The sequence below is a fragment of the Sceloporus undulatus genome, chromosome 6 (assembly GCF_019175285.1).
Source record: "Sceloporus undulatus isolate JIND9_A2432 ecotype Alabama chromosome 6, SceUnd_v1.1, whole genome shotgun sequence".
Lineage (NCBI taxonomy): Eukaryota > Metazoa > Chordata > Lepidosauria > Squamata > Phrynosomatidae > Sceloporus > Sceloporus undulatus.
In genome coordinates this window covers 99,696,137-99,715,251 of record NC_056527.1, presented here as the reverse complement: position 1 = coordinate 99,715,251, position 19,115 = coordinate 99,696,137, and the positions used below count along the sequence as shown (strand labels likewise).

General features: G+C 39.4%; 1 protein-coding gene across 1 annotated transcript; it reads left to right on the top strand.

Annotated features, from left to right (window-relative positions):
* Positions 1–1,132: 1,132 nt before the first annotated feature.
* On the top strand, positions 1,133–19,115 carry LOC121935175 (semaphorin-6A-like). The gene is made up of 15 exons (XM_042476402.1): positions 1,133–1,229; positions 2,028–2,145; positions 3,702–3,762; positions 4,411–4,473; positions 6,268–6,369; positions 7,527–7,617; positions 9,818–9,937; positions 10,328–10,416; positions 12,353–12,570; positions 13,572–13,703; positions 15,256–15,417; positions 16,729–16,905; positions 17,265–17,405; positions 17,506–17,580; positions 19,058–19,115. The coding sequence occupies exons 1-15, from the start codon at positions 1,133–1,135 to the stop codon at positions 19,113–19,115; spliced, it is 1,704 nt and encodes a 567-aa protein (XP_042332336.1).

Genomic DNA, 19,115 nt, shown 5'->3' with positions numbered 1-19,115 from the left:
TTTGTTTGTTTGTTTGTTTGTTTAAAAAAGGCAAGTAGTAGGCATGTTTTGTACCATGAATATTTTGTGCCTGGAACAGGGCATTAAGATAAGAGGGACAGCATGCATTCTGCACTATGCAGCCAAAATATTCCAGGAACATTATGAAACCTTTACTGTATTTTGATTTATGTATGCTAATAACTGTGAAGGAAGAAACGATCAAGTGGTATATAAAGATTAGAGGACTTCTTTTAGACTTTTATATTTGCTTGAAAAGAATTCTTCACACAAGAGCTATATGAGTGAACGAAGAATACTTTCCAGGACAGGTCATTGCCTTTAACTGGGATGATTTTCTTCTGGGACATTCTGCAAGCTGCCCATTAGTGCATGCGATGTCTGTTTCTGTCTGACCCACCAACTTTGCCTATAAACTCCAGGTAACAGGCAAATTAACTTTGGGATTATTATCTTGCTATTTCCCTGAGGTAGACATGATTTTGAGAAGGCAAATATATTAACTTTAATTCCTTTTCTTACTACTTCTGTCTTTGTTACTGTAAAAACAGTATCTCATTCAGACAGTATTTCATTACTCCTTCTATAAAGATATTAGAGCCTCATTAATAATTCCCCTTATTCAAACATTTCCGGGTAGACAGGATAAATTCTATGTAGAATATCTAAATGGACAGATAAAGTGGCTAGATTCTGTGCAGCTGCTATGGTTTGTCGCAGAGGTATATTGAAATAATTATCAATTATTGGTTTTCTTTCTCCCCTCTACTCCCTGTTATAGTAGATGAAGTGCTGGTATATTACATTTGGCCAATTGCCTTCTATTTTGAGTATTATATAGATTATACAGATTAATCAGGTAGATGCAGAAGAGTTAAGATATGTTGATACTACAAAACGGGCATATGACTAGTCTGCAATACTTTTAAAAAGTCTCTACAATCATGAGTGGAAGTGTTTAAACAGATTATAGTCTAATAATATGGTGACTGTGAAGCAGCTTTTCAGCTTTTTTTGAGTAAACTTAATAAAGCCTTTTGAGGTAGCTCTTAGTTATGCAGACTATAAATCACTTATGCTCTTGTTTGTATTCTACAGGAAGAAGTGGAAAAATAAGATCCTTCATAGTACTATGAGAACAGAGTTTATTTTACTATGCATCACGCTACTACACTTTGGGGCCAGTTTCCCATATGATGCACTCCCGATCAGTATGGTAGATGCTGCTTGTGAGTATGAAAAGCAGAGACATTTCTTTTTCCACAGACTTCCAGTTGCAGTTTACAGGTCAAGATGACAGTTACTAAGTCTCCTGAAATCTAGGGTTTTCATTCTTTGAAGACTTCACTCTTCAAAGAAGCAATGGGTAATTGTAGCAATTTTCTTCCTGACGAAAGAAACTTCTTTCAAAGCTGTACAGTTTTTGGAGACTATTTGCAATTCAGGACTTAAAAGCAGCATTTTGTGTGCAGGAAACTGCATTTTCTGCATGAAAAAGAATTCCTTCAGAGACATTGTTTTTGTTGCAGAAAATATTCTTCCTTTCACAGCAAAAGCTGTTTTATGCACAAAAAACCCACATGCACTTTTTTTCACAGGATAGGTCCTGAACTGGGCAGATTTTCACCAGTCCAGAATTTTCCTCATTGGACACATGTGAAACACTTTTTATTTCTTACTGTTACCCAAATGTGTTCAAAAATTCATTACAGTTTTACCAAAATTTCAGTATATCTCCCAAAACAGCCACTGATCTACCATTTTGTGGAAAAGATGCTGTCAAGCTTCACCATGAATAATATAAGATGAAGAAAAATATCTGAAGAGAAATTAAATTGCACTATTATTTTAAAATGTATTAAAAATCAGACATGGAAATAGCATAGACTGGGCTTAAAGATGAAAAAAGGAGGAAATCTGCACAAATGGATTTACACATCTGCATATATATCACTACCTAGCATCGGCATGTCTTCATTAAATGATTCTGTCTTCTTTTCCTGATACCCCTCGTTTTCTCCCACTAGACTCACATAGTTACCCAGCATTTATGGGTTATGGGGCTGACGATTCTTCCACAACAGCTCTGAAAATGGACATCCAGCTGCTCATGCTGTCAGATGCAACCCTCTACATTGGTGCTAGGTTGGATTCTGAACAATTTTATTACTTTTCTGAATAGTACTGACTCCTCTAAGTTGGCTTTGGCTGATTGTTTATATTTTAATTTCTTTGGTTGTCTTACATGCTTCTAGAAAAGGTTGTCAGACAACAAAGGGGCATAAAATGCCACAGAAAACTGAATTTTCCCTTAAGTGAAGGGACTCGTTCGATGCTGGGTGAAATGCATTACGTACACTTACATACATAACACTGTGACTGATTATCCCTATTGATCTTCCATCCCAGTCTACATGTTCCATTGCTTCTCATAAGGAATTTATTGGTTCTTACAAGGAGGAAATTAGAACATCATCTTCTCTTCTGAAATGGAAGAGGAAAGAGAGAAGTGTCCCCCCCCCCCCAGTACTACTACTTTTCTCTGTTGCACTAATCTGGCCAACAGTCATGGCAGGCCCAACCATTTCTGTGGAAACAGCAAACAGAGGCAGTCAAGGATCTGTGTGGTCCATAGGCTGAAGACTGTTCAGCCCTGCACTACAGGAAGGAAGGTGTCCATCTCTCGTGCACCTCAAACAAAATTAATGTGAGACGTGGCACTGGGCAGGTGTGCCCTCTTTTCTCTTTTGATTACAAGTATTTAGAACTCCATGGTTCAAGTCGTTTGTATCTGAATCAGAATGCACTCATATAACAAGAACAATATCTTATCCAACCATAAAGGGCTTGCTCCTGTAAAACCTTGGCTAGTGGGTGGTGTTGGCTGAAGGCATTTGGACCACTAAGGGAATCTCTTCACAAATGAAAATAATACATCTCCTGTATGTACACACACATTTGTACATGCATTCCAAAGTCTGTGTATGGAGTGCAACCATAGGTTCACGACTTGACAATAACAACTAGACAACAGCAAGCTGAAGTTGGTTTTTCCTAGTTTTTGACACTGGCATCACAAAGCAAATTCCAAATTCTGTGTCTGCTATATAGCCATTGGCTAATAATGAGACAATCACTATTAGACGGTAACAAGTCAAAGTCTCTCCTGCCAGTTTTTAAACATGACATCAAAAAGCAGCAAAACAGGGTCATATAGAGTCATATATGGGGAATTTGTTTTCAGGGGAGGTCATTGTTGGACTAGGAGTTTTAATATACCCCCAGATTAGGGGGGGCATTTGACCACCATATGTTGTTTGACAGCGATTCCCAGCACCCTTTACCTTAGACTAAATTGGCCAGTGATGCTGGGAGCTGGACTCCAATAAGATCTCAAGGGCCACGTTATTCTCCACCCATACTTTAGATGGTGGTGTTTCTCTGAGAGGCTTTAATCTTCCCCTCCCAGTATGTTCCAGATATTTTTCCAAGGCATCTGGAGGCATTATATTCTATTATTAACAGGCATATTTTCTGATAGCTTCCATTTAGATACCATAGCTGCAATGCTACCGCAATTTAAAAGGTGATATCAGGGGGAGATAACAAGAAGGGAGGGGGAATCCAGAACTACGGTCTGCAACACATTGATACATGCTCCACATATAGTTAATCTTGATCCTTTTTTCTTTTATTTACAGAGACCATGTTTATACTGTCAATTTGGATGAATCATATACAGACCAAATTTATTTAAGCAAGGTAAGTAATGTTCCCATCATGACACTATCATTCCATTGTTATAGGATTGTGTGCTCCTGGGAGACAAGAGGCTATGCTGATTTAAAGTTGATGGTAGGATCTCCCACATCAGACAGACATTTGTTGTGGGGATGATGTTGTGTTGTTATGTGTTGAGATGGTACAAAATGTAATCTATGGAGGCAGGCCCCTCTTCCTTATGGCAATGTGGCTCTGAAAACAGAGCCAAGGAGATAAATTTTGAATTCCATTACAAATACAAAAAGGCACTTCGCCTGAGATAAAAAATGTCTCTGTTCTTTATGAGGCCACAACCCACTTTGTTAAGCAGACAACATTGAGCCTCTCAAGAGAAGCTTCCATGCTTTTACATTTGCAAAATTTTAAGTGCTATTTTGGTGGAAAGTGCCAAATGTAGTCCCATTTTTTAAAAAAAGTTTTACCTTTGTTGGAAGTAGAAACTAACATGTGACCCCACCCCTAATAGAGATGGGTGAGAATTTTGTTTCAGTCCATTTCTAATCCTAAATTGCATAAATTCCTAAAATCCTGATATGAAATAAAGGGACACCGACAGATTTACCAATCCCTACACTTGAAATCAAATGTGAGCCACATTCTAATAAATTTATTTGTGGATCTTCACAGAAATTAGTATGGGAAGCCAGTGAAACTGCTCAAGAGGGATGCAGGATTCTTGGACAACTAAAGGCAAGTACTGATGTAAATGTATGTCTTTTTTCTTCCTGAAGGGAGGCAGAAAATGTGGAGAATGAGATACTTCAATGTGGTGGCCACTCAGATATTTTTACCTGATTTCCCTCAGTTGGAAGATATTTGGATCTGGCATAACATACTTTCTCTGCCCTTCTTTTGGACTCCTTGTCCTGACATTATAGCCAACAGAGAAGTTCTGTCTGCAGATTGCTCTGCTGGCAGACATTAGTGTCATTAGGGTTGAGTCACCCAGTGTCATCCCCACCTATCAACCTTTTCCCATATCACACCATACTCTTAGTAAGTAATTTTGCTTCTTTTTGATTCTGCTGGCAGAAATCTATTAATTTTGGCAGAAGGAGCTCCTGAAAAGTCCAAACTTCCTAAAGCAGTGAATCTTTGATATAAAACTGTACAAAAACATCCCAAATTTGGATTCTCTTTCCCCTCAGTCCATGCTTATTACTGCCTAGGTTAAATGGATTAAATTCTACAGTTCTGGAATTATTTGCCGATATTTTTAGGATCTAGCTCCAATTTATTTAATTCTTTTCATCCTCTTGTATTACTAATGAACATGTACTCCTCTCTGTTTCTCCCATTGCTGCAACTATGGGTTGTTGAAGGGGGTGAGTACATAAAGAGATGCAGTGCATCATGATAAAACCCACACTGTGAGTTAAGGTCTGGAAAGATATATCAACTCAACACAATCTTTCTTCACTGGTTGGCCTACTCACTCAGCTTAGATTCACCTAGTTCCTTACACACTAGGGCTGCATCTATACTGCAGAAATATTCCAGCTTGACACCACTTTAACTTCCATGACTCAATGCTATGGAATACAGGGATTTGTGATTGTTGTGAGATATTTTGCCTTTTTTGTAAAGAGAGTCTGGATGCCCCACTAAACTACAATTTCCAGAATTCCATAACATTGAGTCATGGCAGTTAAAGTGGTGTCAAACTGGATTATTTCTGCAGTGTGGATGCAGCCTAAGCAGAGATTTGGGGCCCAGTTTACCTAATTGATTTTGAACTAAAGGTGCCTCAGGTCTTTTTCCTACCTTGTATTGTGAACCTAAAGGGCTAATGGCTGGGACAAAGGGGCAGGGGATTTTCTTTCAGATCCCAGGGACCGAACTGGGAACTTGTGAGTGAACTGCACATATTCTGCCATGGTGGTATAAAGCTCTCACAAATCATGATGAAGCCTATGTTCTCCCTTTCCTAACAATCAAACTTTTAAAATAAAGCTAATGAAACACATCTGTCTCGCGGCGATTTTAAAGAACGATTAAAATAAAAATTGGAGTATATTGTTTTTGGCAACTAGTTTTTTTATGCACCTAGCAGTGAGTCTCTATGGCAGGTTATAGACCGCTGCTTTAAGGTGGTCTGCCGCTGCCGCCGTTTGCTCTGTAAGGGAGCCGTCGCAGCCACACCGCGCAGCTTCCTTGCGAAGCAAAAAAGAAGCTCCAAAATGGAGCTTCTTTCTGTTGTGCCCTAATGACATCGCGAGGCGCCGCTGGTGCACTCGCGACGTCATTAGTGCCATGACACGTTCGGACGCACAGCGTCCGATACATAAAGATGGTGCCGGCCGTGTGGAACGGCTGGCAGCATATTGTATGGACAGAGTCCGTATTAGAGCCAGGGGCGTCTAGAAGAGACGCCCCTTTTTTAACCGGCCTTTGTTTACTTGCCATATAAGTCTAATAGGAGATAGTTACAATGCATTTGTTGAAATGCTATTTCTCATTGCTTGTTATTTTCATTTGTCATAGGATGAATGTCATAATTTTATCAAGGTTCTCCTAAAAAGAAATGAGAATTTGTTATTCATCTGTGGCACAAATGCTTTCAGTCCCACCTGCAGACATTACAAGGTACACTTTCTATCTGTAAGAAAACACATCATTGAGAAATTTTTCATTCAGTTACAATACACTGAGCTCCAAGAAGCATTATTGTCAACAGAGTACATTCACAGAATCAGAAAACTGGTGACATTGTGAGTCATGTCAGTTACTCTAAAGAAAGCCAAATTTCCATTTGACATAATGCTAAAGGATTTTAGGTGCATACCAATTACATTGTATACACTTAAGTTGCAACTGACATTTAAGTTGTATTTAGAAATGACAGTTAATTTTTCCTAAGCTATATAAAATAGAATATATAGAAAATAACTTTGGGGACATATTAAAATTTTCAAAAGTGTTATCTAGCTTTGGTCAGAATTTCCAGTTTCCCTGAAACAGGCTGGGAAATTTATAGTCCTCCGGAGGTCCTTAAACTGCAACTTCAATAATCCATTACTGTTGGCAATGCAGGATACAACTAATGGGATCTGAAGTCCAAAAACATCTGGAGGGCTCATACCACACCCTTGACCTAAGCAATGGAAGGGAATGAGAATAATAGAATCATGCAATCTGAGAATGGAAAAGGATCATCAGGGCCATATAGTCCAACCCAGCCATGCAAGTATGCACAGCTACAGCACTCCTGAAAGTTGCCTACCCAGCCTATGTTTAAGTCCACCGCTGTCTTTAAGTCCACAAAGGGTTTCTTTCTTGTAGTTTGCTCCATCCCATTGATCAGAAGCCAGAATATGTAGTGGCCCAGTCTGAGGTTAGGGTGTGCTTGTCCCTTGCTGAGGCTTAATAGATAAGGGATGATGCCTCTTTGCCTTAGAATGAATTAAGCTTTTTCTAATTTCCTGCAAGATTTGCTTGAGGAAAATAAAATAACAGAGATTTGAGATGATGGCTTTCATGGGTAATCCCTGCTATTTCCCCAGCTAATCCAAGACTTCACGCTTCCCTCTTTGCAACAGTGTTTTCCCACAGAAGCCATATAGAACAGACTATCGGTAAGGAGTGTGTGGCATTCCAGGTATCACTGGACTACAACTTCTGTAACCCCTGACTGATATATCTAGTGATGAGGAATGATATGAAATGTATTCCAACAGTTTGTGATGGTCCACCCATGTTTTAGAGACATTCATTTCTCTGGTGAGCTTCCAATTTGATTTCAGGAGGATACTCTGGAGCCTGAAGGAGAAGACATCAGTGGAAAAGGCAAATGCCCTTACTTTCAAACGGAGGGCAATGTTGCATTGTTTGCAGGTAATAAGAAAGGAGGGAGACTATATTTTTAAAATTGCTTCACTTACTGTAATTCAGCTGTTCTCACATTCAGAGAATGCTAAAGCACATAAAAACTGCTTTAAAAACTGACTGCTTAGAGCAGTGAAGTAAGAAGAGTTGTTCAGTGTCGTGAACACATCTCCTTGTACTTCTCTCTTCTTCAAGAGAGCAAGCATTCCTAGAGAGAGCCACTCAGGCCCAAAACACATGGGCCAAATGCCATAGATTCCAACTGTACTTGGGGCATGGTATTCACATGACATATGCCTCAAACATGGTGAGAAGCCGCACTGAGCCCACATCATCTGTAAAGAACCGGATCAAGAAGGAAAGGAGCCCATGGCCTGGTTCAGGACAGCAGCCATGGCCCAGATTGGGACCGTGTGTGTGTGGTTGCCACAGTCCCAGCATGAACTGTGCTGGTCAATTTGGCCCATCTGTTTGGGGTCTCAGTTTCACCACAGACCACTTTGCCTTGAGCAAATAGGAACAATCCATTCAAAGTAGCACAGGGCTGTTGAGAAGATAAGGACTTGTTGCCTCATTTTTTAATGTGCTGCTCTTTTACCATATCATTCAGCTTGCACTTCTCTAATCAAAAACAAATCAGCAAATACTAGGGTGATTTTGGAAATCCCACTCATCCTGATGAGCTTTTTTTTTTGAAGTGGGTCATACATGTTAAGGAAAATGCAACATGGGATATACAGTAGAAGAAATAAAACATGTATGTGAGAGTCACTATGACTAAGCAAAAGCAATTAAGAAGCCACACAGGTGTAAAAGCTAATGTAATTTAGAAGGCTTGAATGCCAAGGACAGAATTATAGAGTGTATAATTGAAAACACCTGAGAATCATTAAGTGTACAAGGTGAGATGATGAAATTCTTAAGTATGGGTTGAACTATGTGAATCAAAATGGATGTACACGCCCACTGGGTGGAAACTGACTAAGTGGGTGGTAATTAACAATGGCTATAATAATTGCTATGATTGCCAATGGATTTTGTGGGTAGTTGTGGAGTTTTGTGAGTAGTTTGGAGATTGTAGAGATTGTGATTTGTGAGGGCATTAATATTTGTATATAGTAGAATAAAGTAGATCTTTTATATAAGACTACTGAGTTGTCTGGTGTCTTGACTGAAGATACAAGAGCCAGCAGGATCCTGGAGAAGTGTGAAGACTTCTGTGGAAGGAGAGAGAGAAGGCTTGGAGAGTTTGTCAGGGTCTTCAGCCTATTCTCTGAAACTCTGCTGCTTTGGAGAAAAGCATTAACCACTGGCCAAAACTGGTCAGCGCCGGTGCATAACAAGGTGGTGAGTTAGAGCCAGAGGTGAAGAGCTACAACTCCCATCATCCCTGACAATACATGTCTCAGAATTTTAAGCAACCATTTTCAGTCTCCATATCAAGTCCAGCTGTATTATCCCCCTATAATGAAAAGGTCACAATTCTTACTGTTTGAGCTATATATTGGTAAAGCCTTCATCCCGGGATAGAGTTACAATGGTTTTTTTCCTTTAGTCCTCAATTGCAGGGAGTGAAGCATTGAGAATTGTACATACCTTTAACTTATATATTAGCTGTTTTAAAATTGGCCTCCTTCAATTTTTTGGATGCCTAAACTGTTTTTGTAAATGCTCAACTGAAGTTTTAAATTACTGCAATGTTAGGTATGTGGAGACTGAAGGAAAATTCTATTTGTGGAAAGAGAAGCAATGCCTTCATCCCCACCCCTAGTTATACCCCTCATTCCAAACGTTCTCTTGGGGGCTTTCTATACCGCCATTTGGGACGTCCGGAGGACGTCCCATTTTAAAAAAGGGGCGTCTCTTATAGACGCCCCTGGGCCTAGTACGGACTCCGTCCGTACAAAATGGCACCGGCCCTTCTACATGGCCGGCGCCATATTTGCGTATCGGACGCTGAGCGTCTGTACGCATCGCGCCCTTTGTGACATAGCGAGTGCACCCCTGGCAGTCCGCGCGGGAGTCGCGCCGTCTGAAGGCTCCGGCTCCCCCGCGGACCTACTGGCGGCGGCGGCAGACCGCCGCAAAGCGGAGGTATGTACCCCGCCATGGTTTATTTAAGATGCCTCATCTTATTGACAGATGAATTGTACTCAGAGTCTCTCTCTCTCTCTCTGTCTTTCACATTTTGCATCCCTCATCCATAAAGATAACAATCTGTATTCTGCAACAGTGACAGACTTCCATGGACTAGATCCAATCATTTACCGGAGCCTTGGAGACAACCCAAGGTTACGGACAGTGAAACAGGATTCAAGATGGCTGAAAGGTAGGCAAGACAAAGAGAAGGAAAAAACAACACTTTTTTCTTGTGTCTCTTTCACATCACATAGTTACAACACTTTGATAACACTTCAACTGCTTCAGCTACATCCTATGGAATCCTGGAATTTGTAGTTTGGTGAGACACTAGTATTCTCTGGCTGACTCTAAATACCTCTTCCTGAAGGGCAAATTCCATGATCTCTGGGATTTGTAGGATTCCTAACAGTCTTATTTTACCCAACTTTAGTGTTCACTTTATAATTTTGTCTTCAGGATTTTGTTACATTTCTGTAATTTAGGTACAGATTCATAAAGTTACTAAACATAGACCATGATGGAAAATCGCAACTCATATTTATGTATTCATGAACAAAACATTTTGCCTTGTTTGCAGACCCCAGTTTTGTCCATGCAGTGGATTATGGCAAATATATTTACTTTTTCTTTCGAGAAGTATCAGTAGAATACCATGGTGTGGCAAAGGTAAGAGACAGAAACTAGACTGATGAAAGGTAAGAATGAACTTGAAATGTGAGCCAGAAATAACAATGATATTCATGGAGATTGTCACTTGTACTGTAGTAAACAATAGTCATATTCCTGTATGATGCTTGTGGTGTGTCATGTTCCATAAAGGTACTTGCATATCTTCTGTTCTCCATTCTTCCTGCATAAGGCAGCTTCTCATCACTGTGCATGCCCCCAATGGACATTTAGTAGCCACAAAAATAATTGCCTGGGTAGTGTTCTGCAGCTGGGGAAGAGGAATACCCACTGTGGTCTTGGATTCCCACTAAGTATGTTAGAGATCTGGAAAAGTATCACTTGCTTTTTTCTCCCAGCTGCAGAGGTGATACCTTATTCTGGCCATTAAACAGTTCCTCACAATCTCTTCAGCCACTAAATGGTTGAAGAAGAGTGTGATGTCATTCAAAGCTGCATTGTATGGGTGTGAAGGCATCATACAAGGGAGTACTGAATACATCCTTATTCATCCACAGTGAAAGCTGTTATTCACATTTAATCCCAGGTTATGTGAGCATAGGTCAACAATATCCCCAAATTCCAGCACTTATGGTTTACAGGGTTGTTGTTGTTGTTTTTTTAAACCCACCACGGACAAAAAAGACATCCCAACAAATCTATACACCTTTCATTGTGGGAGGTCATCCACCACACTGGAAACAGTTTTGCTGTTGTGGCAGGAAAATGCTCCCCTCCATCCTGGCATTCTCAAATGTGAGCATATAAATACCTGTCATTGTTCCTATTGTGGATATAGCACATATTGCGTATTTTCTGACATCTGAGAGATTTTTAGAGGTCCAACTTCACAGCCAATCAATTTTTGGACAAAGTACCCAAACACCTATACCACTGTCTGGGCTATACCCAGAGTCACAACCCACTTACACATAAAGTTGAATAAGAAACCCCAAACCCTTATGCTGATTATGCAGCCAGACTGAGTATGGATAGTGATTCATGAATTATCATATTTAACAGATCTTAAAAGCACTCCACTGGCTGCCAATAAGTTTCCAGGCAAAGTACTGTACAAAGCGTTGTTATTACTTTTAAAGCCCAGCATGGTTTTGGTCCAGGTTACCTACAGAATCACGTTCTTCCATACAATCCACCTTGTACACTCAGGTCCTCTGGCAAATGTTTGCTCCAATTGGCCAGGACTAGGCTGGCAATGGTTTCACAGAAGACTTTTTTGTCTGCTGTCCTCAGACTGTGGAATGGCCTGCCAGAAAAGAAATGACAGCTGAAAATGCTGAGGAAATTTTCAGCTGTCATTTAAATGTCCTCAGCATTTTCAGCTGTCATTTCTCTTCTGGCAGGCCATTCCACAGTCTGAGGGCAGCAGGCAAAAACATATCTTTTCTGGCAGAGATTACCAGGGAGCTGGTATGTTTAACTTGAAAAAGAGAATACTAAGACTTTAAATACATGAAGGGATATCATGTAGAAGATAGAATAAGATTTTCTTCTGCAACTCCAGTGACTAGGACATGAACCAATTGGTTGAAATATCAAGAAAAGAGATTCCACCCATATTTTAGGAACAACTTTTTTATTGTAAGAACCTGCAGTGGTGGAATAGACTGCCTTAGAGGTTAGTAGCCTCATTCTTTGCATGTTTTCAAAGAGAGGTGGGATAGGCATCAAGAGGGCTGTAGTTTTGCATTCATGCATGGAGGGTGTTGAACTAGATGTACTTTCTGGTTCCTTCCAATTCTAGGATTCTATGATTACATTGGTGGGAGGAGGAGTACTGATTTAAAAACCCTAGTATTCAATAGATTGGTTGGGGTATTTCATATCTTACTCTCTTCTTTAAAATAAAAATGTTGAGAAACTGCAAAAAATCTCTTTCATGATTTTTTCATCAACATTTTATCTTCCTCTGCAGGTTACTGTAGCCAGAGTAGCTCGAGTATGTAAGAATGACATAGGTGGAAATATAAGATTCCTAGAAAAAGAGTGGACTTCTTTCCTGAAGGCACGGCTGATCTGCACAGTTCCTGGAGATCCACCCTTCTCCTTTGACATCTTGCAAGATGTTACAGATGTTGTTAAGGTCCAGGATCGGGACATGGTCTTTGCACTTTTCACCACTCCTAAAAATAGGTAATTATGAAACACCACTTCCTCTTGTCACATGCTTGTATAAATTATAACAGTTTCACACCATTTTATAATAGTTGTTGTGGCTTCAATCTAAGGAATCCTAGGATTTCTAGATGGTGTGGTGTTTAGAAAGCAGCAAAGAGAAGATAAAATCAATTTAGTTCTGTACTATAGATGACATTTGGGACAATGCAAATTGTAGTTCAGGAAATGGACTAAAGATCTCTAACAGAACATTCTAAGTACCAGGCCATCCCAGGATTCATTAGAATGGAACAACAACAGTTAAGGTGGTATTGAACTGATATAACTGTGTCATGTGCAGAAATATACATAGTTTAACCATATTATTTTTGCTGCATACATAAGAACCTAGAAATAAATAGAAGAAATACAATAAATTGTTTTAAATAAGGAACAAATTGATAAAGTATTAATTATAAAATCATTCAGATGGGAAAATAATCAATGGAGTGGAAGCATAATCCATCACTATGCATGGATTCAGTTCCACAACTTTTGGTTTTAGAAAAGCTTAGTTTCCATATTTTTTGAACTTTTTGAAAAAAAAATTAATCGCCATTTAAAAATCAATTTGTTTGTTTCTTTCATTTCTATGCTGCTTTTCTCCCAAACAAGGGTCCCAAGGCAGCTCATAGGACAAAACATTATTAAAACACCAGAATAAAAATTTAAAAACAATTAAAACATCTAATTAAAATACTATAAAATACAAAACATGCAGAAGTTAAAAACATAACTAAAAATGCACACCTCATATATTAAAAAAAACACCCTGTCAGGAAAATTGCCCCTGCCCCCTGGACAGTTGCCCACCTCGGTTTTGGACAGACTGGAGCCAAACTGTATAGGACTTTAAAGGTCATAACCCACCCTTTGCATTGTGACTGGAAATAGATCAGTAGCCAGCGCAGATATCATAACAAGAAATTGCTTTTCTCCCTGTAAGATGATTCACAACTTCTGCAAATATCTTGCAGCATCCCTGGATCTGCTTGCTGTGCTTTTGACATTGGTGAAATTGAAAAGGCCTTCATTGGGAGTTTCAAACATCAAAGAACTCCAGTTTCAATATGGACGCCAGTTCCTGATTATGAAGTTCCCAAACCCAGGTAGGTTGGGCCACTAAGTGGGCAGCAAAACTGGGATAGTGATTTTAAAAAAAATCAACTTTAGTCTACAATGTAAATCCAAAATAAAGTTCACTAAGGCAGAATAACAAATGCTGATGAGGTCTGGAAGTGGAGATTTACTGAAAGCAGTTCCACCCACCCCACCCCAGAACTCCTGAGGGAACAATAGTATGATATCTCATAGTGTCAATCCAAGGTGAACTGAAAGGATGCTGTTGAACTCATTTTGCCTGGTTTTAATTCTAGCCTGGAAAACTGGCAAAATTCCTTATATTTCAACTTTATACATATGGGATGGCAATATTTAGAGAGCAATTCAGCTCACTTCCATATACTCTTTAGAATGAATTTTGCTTTTCTCATAAAAGAGAGGGAAAAATTACAGCCAGCAGTCCTTGAATCTATTCCACCATTTGCTAGAGCATATATTTGAGGCACTGGTATGGGAACATAGGTGGCTTTTCCTGTTTAGCATAGACAGTCAAGGAATTGGAGGGGGGAAATGTTCAGCCATGCCATAATTTCTAAGAAAAAGAAAGTGAAAAGAAGGTTGAGTAAGAATGGCTATTTATATAATCTGCAGTAAAAGTGCCAAGATGGAGAACTTTTTTAAAAAAAAAATCAGGAGTGAGGAAGAAAGATGAATATGTTAGCTCCCCCATGTATAAGTCAAGGGCAGATTTGGGGGGGCAAAATTTAGGATTTTGGTATGACCTGTGGATAAGTTAACGGTAAAATTCTCAGCATCTTTCCTCCCCCTCCTCTGCACGCCACCTATTTCCGCAGGAGACAGCCATATTAGGGAGAGGCTTGGGAGGGTGCATGCCTGTCCCACCTCCTTCTCCCCATCTTGGCTGTCCTCCATGGGGCAGCCATGGTGGGGACAAGGGTTGGGAGGCCAGGACTTGCCCTCCATCCTCCTCTCCACCTTCACTGTCCTCCATAGGGCAGCCATGGTGGGGACAAGGCTTGGGAAGAGAGCACTTGCCATGCCTCCTGCTTTGCAGCTTAGCTGTCCCTTCGAGAGACTGCCAGGCTGAGAAAGAGCCTGTTGCCATATTGGCCCATGTATAAGTTAACCCATGTTTTAAGAGTTCACTTTTTTGGTCCAAATTTTTCGACTTATACACAAGTATATATGGTAAGTTTTTGATAAATTAAATCAGGATGGGGACTGCATAGCCTTTCAGCTATTTTCAGACTGTGACACAAAATAATATGACCTAGAATAAATCATTGTAATGAACACAAAGCAATGCAGTCCAGTTATATCTAGAGGGTTGCACAATTCTTATTCCTGTATTATATCATAACGGTTATAGAAACCATGTTTTATTAGATTGAAATCATTTCATGAAAAGGAACTATAAAAATGTTCAATTGACAGTATTGTTCTATTTTTATCCAAACCCCTTAGCAAAGTTTGTTTGTTTGTTTGTTTGTTTGTTTGTTTGTTTTTCAAGGATAGAATGTAATATTTATACAAAATTAGTACATAAGCAGATTCTTTCCCACATTTTGTTTCACTTAGACCAGGTTCTTGTGCTGGTTCTGGATCCCTTGAAGAGTACGCATCATCCAGTGAAATTCCAGATGAGACGCTAGAATTTCTCAAAACACATACCCTCATGGATGCATCAGTAGATGCAGTTTATCATGAGCCATTGTTTATGCAGACAGTGGCCCAAGTTACGTAAGGATCTTTCCCTCAATTTATGGTTCATGTTTCTTTCATATGCTCTTTATTTCTTTGAAATTCACTTGAACTCTTAGAACATTTCATCTAGATCAACATGTCTGGTAGAATTGCAACTGACATGGATCCAGAAAAGCAGGAGAGGGGTACAGGCATCAGTAGAATGTTATTACAAGGAAGTATGTTTTAAGATCCTGACTGATCTGTATTGTAGGAGTACATAAAATGTAGAAACTTTGCAGTAGACCTGCTGAACCCTTTTGCCTGTAAACAAAAGACATACCCACACATGGAGAAACTACAACTATTACCTAGTAATTTTTGACCAGGACATTCAGTCCAAACCTCTTTCTTTGGGAGCTATTTAGCTCTCTAGTTAAATAATTTTCTATGGAAAAGAACTTTCCTTTATAATTGTGTGACCAGGAAAGAGATAAAGCTGTTGTCAACAAGGGATTCACACTTTGAGATTTATTTCCTTCATTTACCTGAAAATTGTCTAGTGAATTGATTTTAGGATCCTGATGAGCTTCATTACTGGTAGCAACTTTAAATTAACTAAATCAGACCTTATACATTTAGGTTATCACAATCTGGGGCACAGTTTTACATTTGGTTCAGCAAAGTATTAACTGAACCATCTCATTGGGTTCATGAAAGCAAAAATCAAAAAGCAAGCAAACAAAAAAGAAGACATAGGCCTAAAATTTGCCTCTATTTGTTGCCCCAGGTCCAGTGCTCTTTAAAACAAATAAGCAAAATATAACATTCCCTGGCTTCTGAGATAACCGTTGCCCTCCTACAAGTAATAGTGGGAGGGGGGAAAGTCATGGTAGTAATCATCACTTTGGTATAGGAGAGGTTTTTATCCACATCTACATAAACTGACCCATCCCTGACTGCCAAGATGTGGGAGGTAGTGTGTTCAGTTTGTGTATAGAATGGAAGAGGGGCAAAGCAGAGGACCACATAGGACCGGCCTGTGGCTGCTTTGGCCATGATTGTACCTGGACCATGGCAATCACATGGCCTGCTTCCAAAGTGGGCTGTTGCTGCAGGTCTCAAACCATGCGGCCAGGAGCAGCTTCCGGCCACATTGAGGATGTGCATCATTTGAATACCAGAAGCTCTTTTCTCATCAGGAAGGCATTGGAGAAAGGAAGGAATGATTATGCTTATGTTTATATACATGTAAATACATTGTGCTGGCAATGTTATGCAATGCTTATCTATAAAATAAAAAGTCTGATAAAACAAATGACAAACTGAGGCATTAATTAAAATGGTGATATGTTATTGTCATTTCAGAGGATTCCTAATAAAAATTGCTGTTGATGATTCTGCTGGACCGAATGAAGATAACACCGTTCTTTTCATAGGAACAGAAGAAGGATGGCTTTTTAAGATCTTGGTTTGGCCAAAAGGCAATGATTTTATCAAAGACAGTATTTTCATAGAGGAGATGTACATTTACAATTTGGCTAAGTGTGTATCACTTAAACAATCTTTTTTTTTCAATCAAAGAGCAATAATAATTGAGAATTTTCAGATGTACAAGCACCTTGGAGACTTGGGGAGAGTGGGGGTGACAATTTTTTTAAATTCTTAACATTTTTATCAATGGGCTTTTAAATTTTTGTTGTAATATTCTTATTAACAGACTACTATGCATTCAAAATATTTCTGTCTTTTGTCTAATCCATCTGAGCAGTTCTTAAAGTCTGAACTTAGATGTTAGTTTATGTGATCTGATGTTCTGATTTTTTATATTTTTATCTTAAAGACAGAATAGTAAATTATCCAAGATTTATGGAACTGTTACATACATTTGTTTTCTAAATCAGATGCAGTCATGATATGAAAATATATAAGAAGGTTATGGATCTGAAACTGGACAAGCCAAGAGGAGCTCTTTATGTGGCATTCCCACACTGTGTTGTAAGGGTTCCCCTGGGAAGTTGTGAGCGCCATGGGTCATGCAAAAAGTGGGTATTTTTGACATCTTTTCTCTTACTGCTAAAATCTCTTTGAAAACCATAAAGTAAAGATGTGCATTGGTAATTTATGCTTGTTTTCTCCATAAAGATCCTGCATAGCTTCCAGAGACCCATATTGTGGATGGTCAAATGGAGCGTGCATATATCTTCCACCTGGAACTACGTAAGTCATCATTGACTTTGGGTGATTCTGTGAAGAGTGTTTTGCCTTTTTAATAAAAAAACAGCATTACTCAATTGGCTTTTGGCTACAGCTGTGGAGAAAACTGACAGAAAGCTTCTTGATAAAGAATACTGATAAATGTGTGTTTTCTTCCCATTTTCTCAGTTCATCTTGCTAGATCTCAGGGCTTGGCCCCAGGGTTTTGTGGGGCATCTTCATGCAGGAGGGTACAAATTCTCCCATCATTTTGGGTTTGATTCCAGGCAACAGGAATGAGCTGTGTGCAAAGGTTCAGCTCACCTAGCTTCCTAAAATTTGCCAGGCTTACAGTGCATCTACACTGTAGGAAAAATGCAGTCTGACACCACCTTAGTTATCACAGCTCCACCCTACAAAATCCTGGGATCTGTAGTTTCTAAGCTAGCTAGCTTCCTCCTTCCCTCCCAGTCATTGTGGTGCCTAGACTCACCCTCCATTCTTCTCTGCATTCATTTTCTGACTAGAAACAAGAAAGCTAGATAAAATGTTCTTACTCTCATCTCTCATCTCCTGGTTGATACCACTGGCAACAGCAGGACTGAACTTCACAACATGACTCCATCATGCAAACAAAGCTACTGATCATTAATATGAGGCAATTCTGATTATTTCCAATAAATTGAACTACAAGACTATTAGTACAATGGGGCCTTCATATCCACGGGAGAACCATTAGGGATGGGGTTGTCCCTAATAGTGACATGGGCACATGCATCCAGTGCCATTGGGCTTGAATCCACAGATGGCAAGTCCATGGATAACGAGGTTCCACTATATTACCTTAATACATACTTTGCATTTTTCTTTGCATCCACTGCAGCTTAGTTAATAGAAGCATGACAAGTTCAATTGGAAATATCTAAATCATGCACTGAAAAATTCAAGTCTGGTTTATTGATTTTTCAGTTACAAGCCTAACTACTTCTTTCCTAGTTATGACATGTTTGCTAAAAGCAGGGGGGGAGAATGTGTGTACACAGCCTGTGTGTGGCTTCAAGGCCATTATGAGGCCCTCAAGAACCCCCAGATTTTTGTAGAAAAATCTGAATATTTTTATTCAAAATATCTAAGAGTAGATGGTGGCAATTTACCATGTTTGGCTGCTACTGGACTGCTTAGACCAGAAAAGGTCTACATTGAACAAAAAATGTTTTCTTCCTAGATAAATAAAGCCCTCTTCTGGCATTCAAACAGACCAGGGTGCTGTCTGCACATACTTTGGGAGCAGCCTAGACTATCCCAATGGGTAGAGCACAGTTTATTTGGCACAGTCAGGCAGGTCGCAGGAGTGCCCCCCAAAATGTAGTGAAATAACTCCCCAAATATGTGTGGGAAGTATTTTGTAAGAAAACAAATTTTAAAAAAAATCCAAGGGAATTATGCGGTATGGGTAATGAATGCAATAATTCTCAGCCTTGCATTTCTTGTTGTTGCACAGAGTTGAATATGAGCAGGACTTAGAGAAAGGCAATACAGATGGCATGGATGATTGCTGA

Bases quoted from the DNA above. Each gene is read 5' to 3' on its own strand.
- LOC121935175 (XM_042476402.1), top strand. From the start codon at position 1,133: ATGAGAACAGAGTTTATTTTACTATGCATCACGCTACTACACTTTGGG. The intron at 4,474-6,267 runs GCAAGTACTGAT...CATTTGTCATAG, and splicing joins GGATTCTTGGACAACTAAAG to GATGAATGTCATAATTTTAT. The intron at 10,417-12,352 runs GTAAGAGACAGA...CTTCCTCTGCAG, and splicing joins AATACCATGGTGTGGCAAAG to GTTACTGTAGCCAGAGTAGC.